This window comes from Crocodylus siamensis, chromosome 4, assembly GCF_052110815.1.
Source record: "Crocodylus siamensis isolate JL-2025a chromosome 4, ASM5211081v1, whole genome shotgun sequence".
In the NCBI taxonomy this organism is placed as follows: Eukaryota; Metazoa; Chordata; order Crocodylia; family Crocodylidae; genus Crocodylus; species Crocodylus siamensis.
This window is the reverse complement of record NC_143398.1, coordinates 89,902,042-89,922,340: the sequence shown is the minus strand read 5'-3', so window position 1 is coordinate 89,922,340 and position 20,299 is coordinate 89,902,042. Positions and strand designations below refer to the sequence as shown.

Here is a 20,299-nt window from a genome sequence, read left to right as displayed (position 1 = left end):
GTGTTTTAATATTGCCCACAATTTCAATACAATTGATAATGCTCCAAGTACAAAAGATAACAGGGAAATTAAACACTTTGGCCTTCTTCATTTAAGCTACCTCAACTTTATGTTTATTCCTGCTTCCCTTAGATGCTCCAGAATTCTCATCACATCACAGCAATCATAGGGACTACACTGTAGCATAAGACATGGCAATGGCTCTTGGGAAATCAGAGCAACATTTTCTGTTAATTTAGGGCAACTTCACATTGTGTTTCCATACATGTTTTTTTTACCTGCTTGGATATCTTTAAATGTATCTTTAAACGGCAGGAGATATGACTGTGACAAAACCCTAAGATGTTCAGATGCTCCCAGAGAAACACCCTGGGTTTCTGTGAGCTGGCTGGTCCCCCACTCTGATGAGTAGGTATGCCCAAAAATCACATTTACCACAGCCAGTAACAGAAAAACAAAAGGCTTATAAAGAACAAAAACTTTATAAAAATAAAAGAAGTGTCACATACTGTATTTTATTACACTGTGTTTAATAAAAGCAAAATTCAAGAGAACCTGCTACCTATTTTTAGCTCTACATATTTCAGCAGTGACACCCAAACTGAAATCGAATAATCTACATTATAATTTTTCAGTCACTGTTTTTGCAGATTTTTACCAAAATCTGCTAATTCAATTGAAGGTCTCTTACAGCAGAGAAAGAGTAAGTCCCCAATCCTGTAAACAATTATGTATAAATAGAGTCCCATTGCAGGTGACTACTGTCGAGCCATATATGTGCATTAGCAGAATTAGACTCCAACACTGTCAACAACTTTGAAAGAAAATCTAATTACAAATGTATTACAGAATATCTTGTGTAAGATGATGAAGATCTAACTCATTTTGAAAAACTGGGGTGTTTATACATGTGCTCGAGGAGGCATAAGGGGGTGCTTTTTCAGCACAGGACGCTGCTACACATGAGGCTGGAAGCTGTTGGAGCACGATAAAGGCACTCACAGCATCACATTAAAGGCACTCACAGGGTCCCCACAGTGAAAAATGGCAGCAGGGTGCTTTGAACTGAAGCTCACTGAACGAGCTTTAGTTCAAAGTGCCCCAGTGCCATTTTTCAGCACAGGACACTGCTACACATGAGGCTGGAAGCTGTTGGAGCACGATAACTTCCCTGCTCCAGCAGACTAGATTAATTGAGTCTGCTCCCTGCATGTGTATAGAAGCCCTTTAGTATTAACACAGTCTTGACTATATTGTTTTAGTAAACATAGTTTAAGAAAAAAAATATGGCATTTGAAAACTAGGCTGGCTTGTTTGGCCAAACTATCCCCATATCAAAAGAACCATCACCAATTATAACAACCTGAAATCCTTAAGAGTAATGTTAAGTTAAAAATCTTTTTTCTTTTACATTTTTGTTTACTTGCATTAATGCTTCAAAATTATTTTTTCCAATTAATGATCTAACTTACTCTTCATAGTTTATATTTATTCCGTCAGACCTTGCACAAAGCAAACAGGAATTTTAAGTTTGGTTAATCATCAGCTGTTGGTTTTACTCTCTGCTCCTTTTCATTAACATGAGCAGGGTTCTCAAGATTAGATTAGAATATAGAGCAGAGTCCTGGAGTATGAGGCCATGTCCCTGGGGCAGTACTACAATTGGATCAACAGCTCTCCTTGTCAAGAGAGAAACTGATGAATTTTCATTACTTGCTACAAGTATTGTAAACATCTGGAGGCTATAATAGGCTCTGCTAAGTGTAAGCAGGCTTTCTGCCCTAACTCCATCCCCCACGCTGCTGCAGCAGTTTCGCCTCAGCCAAACTTGCAAACGTTTGGTTTAGTAACACCATAGAGTAATCGGAACAAAAATGTTCTCGTTGATTTATTTTTAATTTTATGAAGGCATTTGTCAGGTAATACCCTCTTACTGTCCCTCAAAACCTACAATTTAGGTCTGGGCTACTGTATCTTCCAGTGTCTCATTAAATTCAGGTTTAATAGTCAATGCAAAGTGCTATGTTAACAACACGTAACATTTGAGACCGTAAGCCCACAAGCATCAAGACTTTGAAAGTTATGGCTACCACAACAACCTTAACCTGACTCCCTTGTGCATATGGCATGTTAAGTATTTATAACTTAAACAATAAATGTAACTGCACATATATAATGTGGTAATTCTCAGTAAAACTGTGAGGGTTACATGGGTTTGAATCCAAGATAAATTTTCACTTATGTAATTTACACACCAGAGATTGAACCAACTGCTTCCTGGGCTAGAAGTAGGAATCTACACATCCAAGAGCCATAACAGACTCATATCCTTTGTGGAGGGATCCAAAGCAACTGACTGAAATGGGAATATGTCCAACAGCCATCAAGAGGTTTAAGAGCCGACATGACCTTACTTAGCCTCAGTGCTACAGCTGGACTGGCTATTAGGAGTGAGAAGTAATGGAGAACCACCAGGCTGCTCCTGAGTGAGGTAACAAGCCTGACAGGGGCCATCAGTTCTGTAAGGACTGCAGTTTACCTGAACTACCTGGAAGACAGGAGTGAACCTGGTTCTGATCATAGGTTTGAGTGAAACTCAGGAAAATCTGGCTGGGCATTGTGATGGGTCTGTCCCTTGCTTGTGTAGGACCAGATATTTTGGTTTGGTGTCCCTGTTGGATTTAGACTAAAGGGACTCTTATGGCAGAAAAGAATTTGCTGTGCTGCAGTTTGGCTGGAGAGCCAAGCCATACCCAGAGCTGATGTGGGCTAAAGACCACTATGGAAATCTTGGCATCACCATCACCACCATCCCTTCCCCATGCCAATAGATCAGGAGGTGTGCTGGGACAGCACATCAGCTACACTACCTCCTTACAAATAATTGCTTCCATGCCAACCACCCAAAACTGGAAGTCATATTAAATTCCTGCTCCAGCTTACTTGCTGAAAACCAAACAAATCCCATTTACCCTTAGACTAAAATCCAGGCTCATGCATTACAAAGCATGTCCCCACACCTTTCAGTACCATACTGACATCACATTTTAGCATCAGCACAACATCCTAATGCAGTTTTTCTAAAATTCTTTTTGTTCTAAAAAATGTATTTTGTTTTTTTCTTTGAATACAAAAATGTAACGGAAGTAGCTGGTACTATTCAGAGATGAAAAAGAGGTTATTTTTTAAAAAGAAAATTAAAAAGAAAATATTTTTAAAATAAGCATTGTGAAATGATAGAATTTTTTTATTGCAGAAAACCAGTTTTAAATTAAATGTGAATTTAATATTAAAATATATACATATATATACATATATGGTCATGTCCACTCTTAAACCTCTTGATGGCTGTTGGGCACATTCCCATTTCAGGCAGTTGCTTTGGATCCCTTCACAAAGGATATATGAGTCTGTTATGGCTCCTGGATGTATAGATTCCTACTTCTAGCCCAGGAAGCAGTTGGTTCAATCTCTGGTGTGTAAATTACATAAGTGAAAACTTATCTTGGATTCACACCCATGTAACCCTCACAGTTTTACTGAGAATTACCACATTGTATATATGCAGTTACATTTATTGTTTAAGTTATAAATACTTAACATGCCATATGCACAAGGGAGTCAGGTTAAGGTTGTTGCGGTAGCCGTAACTTTCAAAGTCTTGATGCTTGTGGGCTTACGGTCTCAAATGTTATGTGCTGTTAACATAGCACTTTGCATATATATATTGAATCCATGAAGCTTTATCAAAAACTGAGTTATGGGCTATAAGCTTTCTATTTAAAGAAAAAAAAACAAAGGAATAACATCTAGCTTTTCAAGTTACAGTCATATTAATGAGCTTAACAGGCGGGGCTACCGGGGCCGATCTCTGCGTGGCCTGCCCACCTGTTCTTGGACTAACCTCCTGCCACACCTTGGTCTTAATTGATCAATTAATAGATGTAATTAGGCAGGAGGGTGCCCATTTTCTGCCCCGCTGCTAGGGGGTGGCTCTATTCCTCCCCTACACCGCAGCCCAAGCCTCGCTGATGACATTATGATGTTCTCATACAAGCCAGTCCCCCACAATGGGGCCCAGAATCCTACTGTAAGACCCCACCTGTGTTCCTCCCTTCAGGCAGACTCTGCCACCATCATACCAGGCCATATATCGCCCTGCCATCAGTTCCCTGTTGGGCTCACACCAGCCCCGGCCCACCTCCAGGCCAGTTGGGACCCCAGGCCCCTGGCTCTTGGGTATCCCTCTCGGTGGGCCTCCCTGCCCTTCTGACCCTACTGGTCCTGGCCCCCACCTGGGCCAGTCAAGGGAAGCTCTGGCAGGCCCTGATGTATGACCCATACTCTTTTCCCGAGGTCCCCCTCTCTGGGTCCTCCTTTACGGACATGGGGAGCTGGGGTACTTCACACCATGACTGGGTCTCACAAGGGACTCTCACCCCCCCCCCCCCCCCCGGGCAGCAGGTTCTGGTGCTACAACCGGTGTTATCTTTGACCCACACTCTGCCTCCCAACGGTGGAGGACTTACTGGGGTCAGGGCTCAGCTCTCGCTCTCTCTGACTGAGCCCCCTCTCCCTTCACAGAGCTCCATATTATCCTCTCTGGAGCTTCTGATCACTGCCCCCTCTCGCTGTGGTTCCACAGCGCTGGCCCCCTCTCAACTGGGGCTCAGATGTTATATTTGACCCAAACTCTGCCTCCCCACATTGGAGGACTTACTGGGGTCAGGACTTAGCTCTCTCTCTCTGGCTGAGCCCCCTCTCCCTTCACAGGGCTCCACATGCTGCCCCGCCTCACACTGGGGGGCTCCACATTGCTCATAACGCCCCCTTTACTCGGGGTCTTGGGGCTTCCCTCCACAGGTGGGCTCAGGTGGCCATAGCCATGCCTGGCCCCAACTCTCCTCTTCAGGGTCTCAAACCCCCACAGGGCTCAGGCAGCCTTGGCCACACCTGGTCTCCAACTCTCCTCCTTGTGGCTTGCATCCCCACAACTACCAAAGGTGAGGGCTAGGGGTTAAGGAGCCCCAACCCACCTTTCACCAGGGTGATCACTGGCCTGGCATTTCCTGGGGGCTCCCGCATCACTGGGAGCCCCACCAGGCCACCCACTCCCGGGCAGGGTGTAGTTTCCGGTCATACCCAGGACCAGGAGCCTCCTACCTTCCCCTACAGCTCCTCCCTTACCTCCAGATGAAACTCAGCAGCCTTCAGGCCAGGCGATGTTGTTGCCTCTCCTCCAGCAGCCAAACTGCCTTGTTTATATAGGCAGTCCTGAGCCTAAAATGGCTGCCCTCATTAGGCACCTGGAGGCTGCCAGCTCCAGGGCCTTAAAGTGGCAGGCACACATAGTGCCCTGCCACAATGACAATAGCTCATTTACTGCATTAGGGACTTTGTCTTGTCATCAACGGGATTGGGATATGGGTTCTGACACCAGGAGACATCATCATATCACCTTCAAGTTCATCCATTGAGACCACTTGGGAGATCTCATATTCTCACTACATGAATGAACTCTGATGACTAATAAAAAAATATATAGCCTTTGTGTATCTGCAACTGATTTTCAGTTACTGTCCTAAAACACATCAGGTCTACACAAACCATGAGCACAGTTAACTATCTTGTAAATAAGCAATATCATTCACCATTTCTAACATACTAAAGCTATAAAATAAATAAGAATAAAATATATTAAGCTACACAATTGCTTAAATAGAATGAACTCCCACATAGCAAACCGATATACCAAAACTAGTATAAAGGCTTCATGTAGCAGAAACCATCATGTATATCAATCAATGAGAATGTACCTTTATTTAGAAAACAAAGGAAGTAGAAACGGAAAATCCTGATTAAAACAAATTATTTCAATCAAGACTTTCCACCTGGTGGTTTAAATCACTGATTTAAAATTGGCTTGATTTAAATCAATCCACCTTATTATTGTCTATTATCAAATTAAATGTCACACTGCAGAACTGCCAAAATAGCCCATTACTGCATGTGAATGAGGAATTTCCTTCAATTATCCTGTAAATATGTAAAACATGACTCAATCAACTTTCATTTAATGTAAAGCTGTCAGACGAATAGGCGCTGCCTTCTACACCTCACAATAGGGCTGTGTGAGACTTTGGACCATGGTCTGGATCTGGAGAAGCTTTGGATGTTTCAGCATCCGAAGCAGCAGGTCCAAATCAAAGCGCTGGCTTCATTATGTTTTCTGAAGCTTCGGTAAAGCTTCAGAGCTGCCTCAGAGATCTAGCCATAGGGTATAATGGGGAATTAATGAAATATCTATAACTTTGTTTATTTGTCTGATTTGGATGAAACTTGCAGGGGTGGTAAGCCTCTACTGAGAGCATGAAGCCTGCCAAGTTTCAAGAAGATCAGTGCAGGGGTTCGGGGAGAACTGCACCTCGAATTCTTGAAAGCAAAATTCAGGTCACATATATGTGCTACACTACAAGGGTGTGAAACCTGCAGGGGTGGTAGCCCCTGGTGAGGCCACAAAGCCTGCCAAGATTCAAAAATATCGGTGCAGGGGTTTGGGGGGGGACTGCGCTGCCCCGCTGTCCACCCCGAGGTGCCCGTGCAGTCGCTGCCAGCACAGAGATGATGCCAGAGCTGTGGAGCCCACCCCTGCAGTTTTCAGCCCACTGCGCCTTAACACACAGTGTCATCTATGTCACGAGTTTTGCCTGTCAGCAGCTTGAGGAGCACTTCCCCCCAAACCCCTGCACCCATCACCTTGAAACTTGGCAGGCTTTGTGACCTCACCAGGGGCTACCACCCCTGCAGTTTTCACCCAAAGGTGTAACACATACACGTGACATGAGTTTTGCTTTCAAGAATCTGGGGTGCAGTTCCCCCAGAATCTCTGCACCAAACTTCTTGAAACTTGGCAGGCTTTACGCTCTCAGGCTACCACCCCTTCAAGTTTCATCCAAATCAGACAAAAAGCATCTGTGCTACATTTCACTGATTCCCCATTATACCCTATGACCGGATCTCTGAGGCGGCTCTGAAGCTTCAGAGCCGCTTCAGCCGGATCAAAGCAGGAAACATCTGGAACATCAAAGCAGGAAACATCTGGAACTCCAGATCGAATCCCTGGCATCTGAAGTGGCCAGATCCGAAGCTGGATCAAATAGCTGCTTACTCGCACAGGCCAACCTCACAACTGTCTTTTCACAACTTACTTAGGAGAGTTTAGAAATTGCTAGAGTTATTTAATCCAACTGGGTTGACACAAATAAAACAGCTCTTCACATAAGGAACTTAATGTACACATTGACTAAAGGGAAATATGATCATTATATTCCCTGTAAGTACAAGAACATATATCCTTACTGCAAAAAACAGGCATACTGAATCTCTTATTACATTCTGAGATTTGTGATGTATTTGAAGACCTATTAACTTCCACTCAACTAATACAAAAAGATACGATTTAACACTAGAAGAATGAGAATTTAAGTCAAAAGTCAAAAGAATTTAAGATCAGGAACTAAGAAGATCAGGATAAAGTATAACATTTCCTTTCTTTTTGCCCTTTTGAAGATTTCACCTCCGTTCCTCCCATCAAAAATCCATGACATTTGGAGATAATCATTAGTACTAACTGAAGATTCCTTGTGTTAATAAAAAAACAGACTTTGGACCAAATGGCTGCATCTAATCTGCTTCACTGAGAATTAACTTTTTTATTTTTAGGTAGGTGGGGATTTGGTAAGACTAACTGTTTAAAATTGATCAAATGTTAATTCATCTTTAAAAATATCTAAAAGCAAAACTGCAAAATACAAGAAATCAGTTAAGTCTTAAGTAACACAAGAAAAAGTATAAAAGTCTATCTTAAAAGGAGACGCCAAATGTTGTTAAAAGGTATGGAGAACAACAAGGAAAAATATATTTAGGCAGCATAAATAAAGCCTAGTCTTTTTTTTTTTTTTTTTATTTCACAAACATTTTAGGCAAATTTAGTTGTGTGTATGCACGCACACAAACGTAATTCCAGGAATGGAACAAAACTATTTTTCAGAGTCACAGATGGCAAACACCTGACACTGCCCAGCTACTAACTTAAAAGATTTCGCCCTAATGACAAATTGCTAACTATGTGGAACCACCTCTAATATTTATTCTAAAAAGTGGGGTGAGGGGAAGTTACCTGACAGCAAGGAATTCAGACAAAAGGCCCCTATTCCTGGTGAAAGCAAGTGTTCAGTTGCCATTGTTTCTGAGAAGCTTCTTGTACTCATTTTGGTAGTAATGATATTCACAGCAAATCAAATCTCCACCACAGCCAGCAAGGATCACTGCAGGGAATGGGACACAGGGGACATACAAGGGAGCAAGTTTAAGGTGGGGGAGAAAGGAATAATACAATAATGAGAGAATTTTAGCTAAAGAGAACTACAATTATTTGTTACACATTATGACAGTAAATAAATTGAAAGGAAATCGCTCAATATAAAATGTCAGGGGAAAGAAAAATCTCCTGAGATCCATCACTTAGTGACACTTCAAAACTACACCTAGTTTAAACCAATAGCTGATGTAGAAAGTTTTAAAAATTCAGAGGAACTTCACATTTCCTAATCTAATAAATTAGATATAGCTAAAAGGTTTAAATATGTATCATTTATAAGCACCCTTATACCCAAGCAGCACAGAATTATGCATGGATAGTCCAGATAAACAGATAAGAAGCATTTTCATAGGAAAAGCATACTAAATTTTTTTTCTTTCCAGTTTTGTTTCGCTGGGCCTGAATTTTCCTGACTCACCCTGGATCACTGACTTTCATTCCACATAATGTCCCAGCATGCTTTAAAAAAAAAAAAAAGGTCACATCTAAGGACCTGGAGAATCTACAGAGGCTTTGGTAAAGGCATGTTACAGGACCCATGATTACATTTTGTGTAATCAGCATGGCAGGACTGCAATTGAACCATGAGCGCTGGAAGTTTGTTCCAGGACTTCTAGGCTCTTTGCTTCAAGGTTAGTAGCCTGGAAACACAGATTCCCAACTTGCAAAGGGGCTCTCTGAGCTTTCACATTCCATGCTGAGCTTGTCAAAGGTGCAGCTCCCAAGAATTTCAGGCTCCTGCCTCTAGAGCAGGAAGCTTGAAAGCCATGGTATTGGAGGGCTGCCCTAGACCTCCTATTAAAACAGACTGGATGGCAGAGCTCCAGCTGAGCTATGGACCCTGGCACTACGGGCTTCACAACAGCCTGCCAAGAAATAGCTTGGTCTTCATCATAACTCTGGCAGCAATTTAATAGAGCTGGTCAAACCCAACTCATTTTCACAAAACATTTAACCTGTTCATAGAACACGTTTTCCATTTTTCACCAGAGAGTTTGACTAGTTTGAATTAGAAAGAATCTGCACTTGAACTTTTTAAATAGATATATTACACTTTATACTGCCTCTTGCCTTACAGACAACAATTTAACACACAATTCTATATTCTTTAAGTTGGAAAAAAAATCTTGTATGCTACCTTATTGTGAGTAGCTTATATTTGCCAGAATTGTGTATTGAACGAGTATTCAGAAATAGCAGTGTGAATATAAGGCACAATTTAATTTCTGTCACGCATGCTTTGCAAAATATTCTCATGAAATAAAATTTATCAGTCAACTGTATCTGAAATGTGCTTCATTGTTATTGTTTTAATTATTGGTATGACTCTTAGTGAAGCTTCAAAACAAACGATCACATAACATGCAACTAAAATCTCATCAAGTAATCTAGGTTCTTATTCTGTAACGTTTAAGTGTGTAGTTAATTTAAACATGAATAGTTTTACTGACTTCTGTGGGAGTGCTCATCTGAGTAAAATTAAATGCATGGTTTCGTGATCAGTATTCAAGTGTTCAATTAAAGACAAAAATAGCAACATGTCAAGCTGAAAGCTAAGTAATCAAGGTGTGCGGGCTTTTTTTTAGATCAATCAAAATACTATTAAAACTATAGGAGGGTTTATTCTATTTACAACACACAAAAATATTAACAGGCATTTGAATACAATATTGCTAATACTAATGTAGTTATTGGTCAAAACATTTTCTATCAATAAAAAAAACTTGGTATTTCACATCAAAAAAGCTTTACTTCTGCAGTGGTTTCCGATTTAGGTTTTCAATAAGGATATCCTTTCCTTAAAATGCTGTAAAAACTTTGTAAGTTATTTATTAATTCTACTAAGTATAAAGTACATTGCCACAAAACACATTTTACTGGTTCTGAGTTTTTCTTACTCACCAGCAGGAATCAAGTTAATCTAAGTACGGGCTTAGCAGAAAGCATTTACTAAGCCACTTTTTCTATAAAAACAGGAGAAAAGTGAAAACAAATAATTCCATACAGGAATCAAGGGAGGGCGAAATCTTTCTGACTACACTGAAATTCCACAGATGATCAGCTTAAACCTTGACACAGGATACATGTAATCATGTAACCAAACTTGCATAGTGTTATAGGGACCTCCACCCCTGTTACTAGGAAAGGAGTGAAGCCAGGGCAGTTTGCAAAATGCCTAACTGAAAGGGGCAGCAGGTGTGGGTGGCCAGGTTAAATTGAGCTGAAGGATGCAGCCTGCAGATTCGAGGAGACAGAATGCACAGCTGCTGATCAGGGGTCTAGGTTGTCTAAGGACATAGCCGTATTGGTCTAAGAACCTGGGCTACTGATCAGGCAGTCAGCAGCATCCAGGCTATGCTCACAGTGAGCTGAGTCAAGTGATCAGAACAGCACAGCCTGGATGTATACAAGCCCAGTCTCAGGCAGATGATCTGGCCCTGGCTGCTACAGTTGAATAAGCTCTGGACAATACTGATGTTGGAAAGGGGTTGCAAGTCAGGAAACTACCTAGCAATCTGAGAAAGGGATAGCTACTAGGGGAGGGCTTGGCAGCAACAAACGTATCCAAGATAGGGGCTGAAATCTGAACTTTTAGTTTACAGTGGTTTACTGTTATTTGTGTTCACTTTTAACTGGAGAACTGGGTTATAGCTATTGGGGGTGGCTAGGAGGCCAGGGGAGTGCTCTGCTAGTTGAGACCTGTTCTGGGCAGGAATGTGAATGGCTAAGGCCCAGTAACCAAGGTCTGTGACAGTGGACAGGGGCTAAGGGGCTCAGCCAGAGAAAAATGACTAAAGCTAGGGAGACTGAAGCACAGATGAGAGTTTTGAGGCCTGAAAGGCTAAGTGTTGGTTTGCACAGGAATTCTCAGGGTGCATGAGGCTGGGCTCCTGAGACCCCTGCCCAAGTGTAAACAGATTTCCACCACAAAATAGCACCACAAATTGATGCCATATTTGTCACAGACATTATCTGTGGTGCAACAAGGGGTATGGTATGGACATCTGTTTACTTGCCCTTTGTACGGCTATAAAAATCTTTTTACGCTGGCACAAATGTGATCTCTATTTTCACCCTCTATTTTCACCCTCAGAAACACTGGAGAGGAATCAAGATCCAGCAAGCCCTGTAGCTCTGATCGTCCATAATTAGGGACCTACCAAATGCATGATTTCATGGAAATCATGTAATTGGCAGTCTCCCGTGAAATTGCCAGTTCCCCGTGAAAAAGTGCAAAGAACTGGCGATGTTCAAAAAAACGTCAAAAAGCTGTCTCCTAAGAAGGGAGAGGGAGGGAGGAGGGAACAAAGAGAAAAAAAAAAAGGCAGATTGCCTGTCTCCTGAAGCAAGGGGCGGGGGAGGGGGGGGAGGGGGGAAAAGTTCCCATCTCTCTGTCTCCAGAAGGGGAGGGGGGAGCAAGAAAAAGCCAATCAAAAGTCCCTCTCTCCTGAAAGGGAGGGGGAGGGAGAGAGAGTGACCCTGCCCTCTGGGGGGGGGGGTGGTGCATGCATGTGTAGGAGGTGCTGCCTGATTGCTAGGTCCTGGGAGCCTGCTGTGGGTGAGGGAAGGGGGTGAGGGTGGAGGGTATATGCAGCAAAGCTCCCTGAACAGTACAGTTCATGCTGACCCCATGGCGCTTTGCATGGGCCTGAGCCCCACTTGCTCACATCAGAGCAGCCCTCCTGGATGCACTCCTGCCAGTGCCCGTAGCCCAGCTAGGTGCTGCTCTGTGGCCCCTGCCTCCAGTTTCAGGATCTGGATCCAGATCCCTGCATACCTGATGGGAGTGGTGCAATGCAGTGCAGCTGGAGTGAGAGGAGAAACTGCTGCTGGAGGCAGGGGGCACAGAGCAGCACCCAGGTGGGTGCAGCTGCCCTAGGAACAGCCCGCTGGAAGCTGCTCCTGTTCCAGCACACGGGGCTCTAGCTCCAACTCCTGGGAAAGCAGCCAGAAACTGAAGCCAGAGCCCCAGCACTCTGACAGGAGCCACCTGGCTGAAGCTGCTCACCTGCCCGGAACAATGTAGCACAACATAGTGTGGTGCAGCAGGAGCAGCTTCCAGCAGGCTGTTCCCAGTGCAACTGCAGCCAACTGGGTGCTCTGCTGGACCCTCGGCCTCCAGCAGCCGCTCCTGTTCTTGCTCCTGCTCCACCCTACCGCACCACTCCTGGAAAGAATGCAGGGACCCAACTCCAAATCCTGAAACCGGAGGCAGGGGGCACAGAGTAGCACCTGGCTGGGTTGTGGGCACCAGCAGGAGCAGAGCACAGGCTGCCTCGGCATGAGTGAGCAGGGCTCAGCTTCATGCACAGCACTGCAGGGGCAGTGAGTACCGCACTGCCCAGGGAGCTCTGCTGCATACTTCCCCCATCCATCCTCCCCAGCTGGGCACTGGCTGGGGCCTGGGCTAGCAGGCACCAACAGGAGCCCAGTGCAGGCTGCCCTGGTGCAAGCAGGCAGGGACATAACCCTATGTGGAGTGCCACAGGGGCAGCTGCAGGCCATATCCAGTAACCTGGCAGGCCAAATCTGGCCCGCAGGCTGGACTGTGACCCTCGGGCTTTCAATTAATGCCTGGGAGGAGTGGGACTTGCAGTGCCCCTCAGGTGATCAGAGGCTGGGGTGGGGGGAGACACTTTGTTCTGCCTTCACAATAGCGCCCCGGCCGTGATAAGACTGTGAAACTGGGGGCCCTGGCTGTGTTACAGCCGTGAAATTGGCCTCCAGGGCCCGTGAATTTGGTAGCTTCCTATCCATAATGCTTCCCCATAACAATTATTCATGTTTGCTGCTTTCTCCAAATAGAAAATGTTTTCTTTAATGTTTCCTTAATTTGTCTAGTTCATATCACACTATTTAAAGAATTTTTGTATGCACTGATCATATTAATTTCAAGTAGTCTATACAACCCATAATGTGGTTTTCTTAAATAAATGTGACATTAATTTTATGTGAATGCGATGATATGAAATATAGTCAGGAATAAATCCCTCAATGAGGCTCTAAAGTAAATCTATAGACTAATATCACACCTATTTACATAAGAAAACCCACTTTTCTTTAAGACCATCAATGAACAAAACAAACCGTACTTTAGCAACAGAACCTAAATATCTTCAATTCTCACCAGTGACCAATATGCTCTAGACTTGGAGAGAGAAAAATGGTCAATAGTCCTGACAAATATCAGTGTTTCTGTGCAACTGGGGGGGTTGTTGATTTTTGGGGGAATTCCCCCCCTTTAAGTATGTAATTATTATAATGCCTAATCCTTTAGCCTCATAATTAAAGAGACAGTATCTATTTAATGGTTGTCAGCTGTGATGAAAGCTCCAACCAAAATCAAAATGCACTGGAGAAATTAAAAAAATAAGTGGAGTACAGCATTTAAAGAAACTATGATCTTGGGTTTCTTAATTTATTTTTCCCTCTCAAATATTTAAGTTCTCCTATGCATCTTGATCTTTTTCTATCAAGTTCTCCGATGAAGTTTGAATGTCAGCCAAGTACTCTCATGTAAATTAACTTGAAGCATGCAGTTTCCACTTTTTTGGCATGCTACATATCTTGTTCTATATAATTAGCTGAGCTTGTAAAGATTCAAATAAAAGGTTAAGATAACTTCAATATAAAGAAGAAGAGAAGCTACAAAACAGACCATATTGAGATTTCTCTGAAAACTCTAAAGCAGCAGCCAACTATACAACTTTTCCCACCAAGACAACACTGAAGTAGTGAATACTGAATTGAGGAAATAAACTAACAAAAACAATCAAACCAACCCCTCCTTGCTCAGTGAGGAGAGGCTGGGAAGTCTTAGAGTATGAACAGATATTGTCTTTGGAGCAAGATCATCTGTACCAGAATGTGTCCCAACGCAGATTATCTGCTTCAGTGGCATTTATAGATGCATCGATAGATGCCAGGGCTTGGTCCTGCAGCGTCAGCCCCCTGTTGCTCTCATGGCTTCAGGCACCTGATACAGCAGGATAATGCCCCCTGTGTGCTGCACCCTAACTCAGGGCACACCCTATGTAAGTTCCCCTGCTTGCTATGTGCACTGTGGGTTGTGGCACAGCAACATATGCACCACAGGAATCCCCTGCAGGAGGTGTATGTGCATGGGAAACCCCAAACAGGTTCCCCTGTTTACAGACATGTGTCCTGAGTTGAACTGCAGGAACCTGATACATGTACCATGGGCATCCACACGCAGAGGTTTCCTCTGGTATGTAATAAGCACAAACTGTGGCAACATTTAGCCTCTGCAATATGGTTGAATGCTTAGGGCTTGACAAGAGACTAGAACACATGTCTGTTTGAAAATTAGGCTGCCATAAACATTTGGGGGAGGGAGGGAGGGGGCAGGCCATCAGGGCAGGGCCAGAAAGGGGGGCAATCGAAAAGAAGGAGCTGGGGGACGGGGATACACTCTACCACGTGGCTCCAGAGCCCCCCCTCCTCCAGCACTCCCCCATCCCATACTTACTGGCATGGAGCCTGGGTCCAGCTCCCTGCATGGGCAGTCAGCTTGCTTCAGAACCAGAGCAAGGGCCAGCCATAGAGAAGCTCTGGCTAGCTACCAGAGCGTCTCTGTGGAGAACCTGACCCTCCGGATGCCTGTCCCGCTTTTTTTGCCCAGGGTATTTTTTGACTCCTGGATATCTAGGGATTTAATTTTTCCCCCGCACTACAAACACTGGGAACATTTTTTTGTTCCTAATACGTGCCTCTTCCAGCATCTCAAAGGGCTTTGAGACACTGCAACAGGCACTTGCGTGCTCGTCTGGACGTGCCTGTAGAGGCCATCTACACAATCCAAGAAGATGGTTACAAGGGGGGAGCAATCCTTGATAGTCAATTTTTTAAGGGAGCCAGGTTTTATCCTTTGATGAATTTCATACCAGAGACAGTCTTCTCAAAGACACCCTAACGTACAGCTCAAATATTTCTGTAGCACACATACCAACTGGGTTAGACTAAGGGAAATGCTACTTTCTGGCACACAAGACCTATATTATGTGGCAAGAACTCCTGATTTATTATTTGCAATAACACCACATCAACTGAATAAAATATAGAAAGGAAAAATTTATTATAATACTTTGCCCCACTTATTTTTTTAGTATTTGCTCCTTGTAATGGACTAGGCTTTGGATAAGCATGAAATCAAAGTATGTTTAAAAAAAAAAATATATGGAAAATTATGGTAGCCTATATTATAATTGGCAATATGTCAATAATTTCCACCCTCTACCCCAGTTAAATATAGGCATTATCCACTGATCCTTGTGCAACCATAAAAATGGTTATTTCCTAACTTGTGAGTTCTTAACTTTGCCACCTTAATATTGTTCTTTCAAACCTTTTTTTTACAAGTAATTTGCAAAGGTAAAAATTAAAACAAGTTCTATTACTGCAACTGTAACAAATACTTTTTTGTGCACCATCAATTGACTTTTAACCACAGATGTCAGCTTTGCAGCATAAATTTTTACCACTTAAAACAACTGATTAGTTACACCAAGATGATAACCTTCTCCCAGTTCCAGCTAGGGTGGAGATGGACCACTGGTCCCTTAAGGAGTGATGAGAGGAGAAGAATGAGGGGCAGAAGGAACACAAATGTCTGCCTGTCACCGATCACAGAAGTTTGAGTCAAGACCTATGAGAGAAATTTTGTGAGGCTGGTACATCCTGCTAGGGCTCCCTCTTCATTTTGAAAACAGGAAATAGGGGTGACCTGATCCCCACCCCCCAGCTTGGGGGTCTGTACTCCCATTGTCTCCCCATATGCTTTGGTTGGAGGAAAGTCTGGTCTTATGTGGTGTCCCCAAAAGGAGGGATAGATTTTGGAGCCAGGGCACTGTTTGTGGTCTGGGTAGGAAAAACTGAGCAAACTCAGCCCACTTCCTTCTCCCTCAAAACAGGAGAAAAGGATTTGAGGAAGAGAAGTGAGAAAAGGAAAACAGCAATTTACAAGCTCCCTCAAATCTGTAACTTAGTAAACAACAAATGAAAATTTGTGCAACATAGGGAAAGTACTTCTGTAGTCTGAAGACTATATCTCCTTGAAAAACTACCAAAAATCTGCTGCAAGCAATGCAGATTCAAGAGTTCTTCCAAAGCAGCTGCTCTAGAACGTATGTGATATCTTCCAAGTGTAATGAAAGCTGGTAGGAATGCTTCTAAAAGAAGAAAAACCAAAAACCATAACCAGTCACGATAATGGACAGCAGCAATCTGGCCTATCTACAGAAAATAAACTATAGCAGCCTCTACATTAAGGCAGTGCTATCTCTAATCTTTGATTAAGCAACTGTAAGTCTCTGTTCAAAGTTGCGTTGTGCAGAATAAAATGTAGGCTTGGAGATTTATTTTAGAACTGTTACCAATGCAATCCAAAACCAAGAAAAGTTTGCTTTGTTTGTAAGACTGGTTACAGTCTTTTAGAAACTCTGGAAAGTACTGCCACAACAACGTATGTCTGAGACTGTACAAAACCTGCAATTTTGTGGAAAGGGTAATCAGACTCTTTGTTTTTGTTAGATCCGTTTCATTTATCCAGGCTCTCCATTTCCCAGCTTTTCTTTAAACTTCTACTCACAGCTGATAATCAGTACCCATCTATCATCTGACGTAACAGAGGTGCCAAGCCCTTATTCCTTTAATAACGATACCGGCTCCATTGTGTTGGGATCCAAATACTCTTATATGTGTTTAGTTTCAACAATTGATGTTTAATTGTTCAAACTAAGGATATTTTGCTGTGATGTAATCCAATGAATTCCATCACTTAAGAACATGGTTGATAAATGCTAACTGCATAACTACACATTTCCCTCCAGGTTTAACGTAAATTAGTTAGAAATTATTGCATTTTTCACATGCTGAGAATGACCTCAGAATGTGGGAACAGACCCCTCACTACTGAGAACAAGCACGACAAACAACACTGAAGTTCAGTGGGCTTCTCTTCCAGTGCATAAACACATCTAAATTAATCCCAAAACTATGACAGAGCTCTCAAACTGGGGAAGAGCAAACAGTTTCATTAGTCAGAAATTGTCACCTAACGAGTGAGTTGTAAAAAACTCTTATTCACAGGACAGTTTGTTCCACTTTCAGCTATAAAGCATTACTATACCAATCATTCCCACTAAATTAAGTTTTTAAATCTCCTGAGGGGAAAGTATTTCTGATATTACGAGTCTGTTTTCTCTCTCCTCTATCAGGCAAGCTTCTGATGAAATGAGCTTCAGCTCACGGAACCTTGTGCTATGCATCTACTCTGGCTACTCTGAGTCCACCCTGCCTTTCGTTTACTGATATGCCAACTAAACATGATATCAATTAGGAAAAACTAAATACAGGCCTAATCCTGCCTCTCTTGCTCATACTAAGCATAGCCTTGTTCCATGAGCAAGCCTACTCACTTCAGAATCAGTACAACTGGGAAGGCCCTGTACAGGTCTTTTAAATGTAATATGGGCAGTAACCACTCACACTAATGTAAATTTAAAGATGTTAGGTATATCATAGCAGAGGGGTTTTTTTTAGTAATCTCCAATATTTTAAAATTCTGATGTTCCAATGAACCACAGCTCATGAGAAAGCAACTAATTACTTTTTGTATTATTTGTAATCACCTTGGAGGACTTAATTCTCACCTACTCTATGTGGGTGCGCACATATACGTAAATTTAGCTATTGCACACGTAACTGATTTTACATGTGCCAATATCACATACGTTCTAGAGCAGCGTTTCTCAACCTGTGGATTGCAACCCAAAAGTGGGTTGCAAGAATATATGAAAGGGCGGCAAACAAACTTTAAAAATGGATCAAAACACTTTAAAAATAAATTCTCCTTTAAAGGAGAATAACGTGGAAGACCGTGGGGCTGCAAGGGGCTGTTTGGGGCCCATATGTCCCACACACACACCTTTGGCCCACCCACATATGGGGGGTCTGTGGGTGGGGTGCACTGGCAAGACCAGGGGGCTGTTTTCTACTCTATTTACTGGGCTGGCACTGGCCATCAATGTTTACAAATGGGTCCTAGTATAAGAAAAGGCTGAGAATCACTGATTTAGTGCTCACATAAAGATATAGAGATGGGCATTTATTTCTCCTTTTATGGTACATCGAGTTTATGATCTAGCAGACAGAACGCTACATTACGCAGCCTACAGGAGCTGTATGCCTCTGAATAGCGATGATCTTTCTGTAGCAAACTATTACTATTAGCAAATTGAGGAATTGACTCTACAATGTGCTAAACTTCTTCCATTGAAGCCAGAAGGGACTGATGTTCAAGCAGGTAAGCAGCTCACAGGAGGCAGTCAGCGCCCCAAAGGATCAGCTCTTAAACTACACCCTGTGCTTTTACGCCCGAGTATGGTTAGAAAAATGACTCAGTACAAATGGAGTCTTGGACGTTGGGAGAATAGAAACGGACCAAGCACACACGGGTCAAAAATCGGATTTCTCAGGTGAAATCCCAGCTATGAACTTAGAGAAACACGCAAGGCGATTGCTTCCTCTTCAGTCCAGTGGGGCCACCACTGATGTTGGAGAGGCAGCCAAGCATCTGCCATCACAATGCAGCTGGACAGAGGGGATAACAATATCCAGGGTAAACGGGAATTCAACCGCCTGAAGTGGCTGCACTGACTTGGTTTTCGAAGGAGGGGCCGTTTCGTACTCCCAGCAGCAGTGACAAAGACAAGCCTCACTGGAGAACACATGCAGAGCAGGGGAGAGCCGCAGCGTCTGGCAACTCCAGTCAAAAAGATTAAGGCCTCGCACTTCCTAACCACTTGCCTCGTCCCCTTGCACCAAGACTAAGGAGGCAGAAACAACGGGGTGTTTACACGGTGCTCAACGATGGAGCAGCTGGCAGCCCGGAGGTCCGAGGGGGGAGAAGGGGGGAAGCCCGCACTGCCCCGAGCAGGTCACGGCCGCGGGGCCACCACTCCGATACCCCCGAGGAGCCGCCAAGAGCTGGGACCGGGACCCCTGCGGGCGGGCGGGCGGGCTGGGCAGGCCGGGAGCGGTGACATCAGCGCTGCCGCCCGCTCCTCCCACCTCCAACGTGTCAAGTACAATTTACAACGCGGCCCCGGCCCCCGGCTCCCGCCCCGCCCGGCGCCAAGCAGCCGCGGCAGCTCCCCGGGGCGCCGCCGCGGCTCAGCTGAACCCCGGGGGGACGAGGGCCCCCCTCCCGCGGGACCGCCGCCACCGCACCGACCTGGAGAGGTGCTTGAGGATCTGCTTCTTGATGATGCCCGCCATGGCCCGCACGCCCTCCCGGCCCGGCCCGGCCCGGCCCGCCGCCTCAAGGGCCCCGGGCGGAGCCGCGGCGCCAGCTCATCCCGCCGCGTCACGGAGCCCGCGCAGGGCAGGGAGCGGGGTTGCCTCCGCGCGCCCCTCGCTCCGCGCCCACCGCCATCTTGGCTGCACTATCGCCTAGTGACGGCGGGGCGGGGACAGCGCAGGCAGCCCGACCCCTCCCCGCGGCGCACAGCGCCTGGCAGAGCTTTGCGGCGCCGCTGCAGCGCCCCGGAGCAGGTGCCGGGCATTGCTAACGCCTCCCTGCTGCTGGATCTGGCGGCAACACGGCCCGGCGGGCAGCGCACCGGTTTCCTCAGTGCTGCTTCTTCCCCGCTGCGCCCTCCCGAGGCTTTTGCCCGCTTTCAGTATCCCTCCCGTAATGTTTGCCCTCCGTCCTTCAACGGCACCTGCTCTCTGGAAGCCTGCCTGCTCGGTCTGAGGCAAATCCCCAAAACGGCCCCCTAAGACTACCCCAAGGGAGCTCCCAAAAGATTGAGTCTGGCAGCAGCCCATTTTTCTATCGTCAGGGCTTCTGCCCCCCCACAAAGGCACACTGAAGAATCACAGTGATGAGCTGGCTTA

General features: G+C 44.6%; 1 protein-coding gene across 3 annotated transcripts in view; it reads right to left on the bottom strand.

Moving 5' to 3' along the window:
• The window catches only part of BLTP3B (bridge-like lipid transfer protein family member 3B), an 83,521-nt gene extending 63,652 nt beyond the window's left edge, over positions 1-19,869 (bottom strand). For 2 of the 3 annotated variants that reach the window (XM_090042847.1, XM_090042848.1), the window contains exon 1: positions 19,635-19,869. In XM_090042847.1, the coding sequence (XP_089898973.1) occupies positions 19,635-19,678 (44 nt within the window). In that variant the 5' untranslated portion in view covers positions 19,679-19,869. Of the gene's footprint in view, positions 1-8,179; positions 8,328-19,634 lie in introns of all 3 variants that reach the window. The other variant, XM_090042849.1, reaches the window with a different exon arrangement.
• Positions 19,870-20,299: the final 430 nt, after the last annotated feature.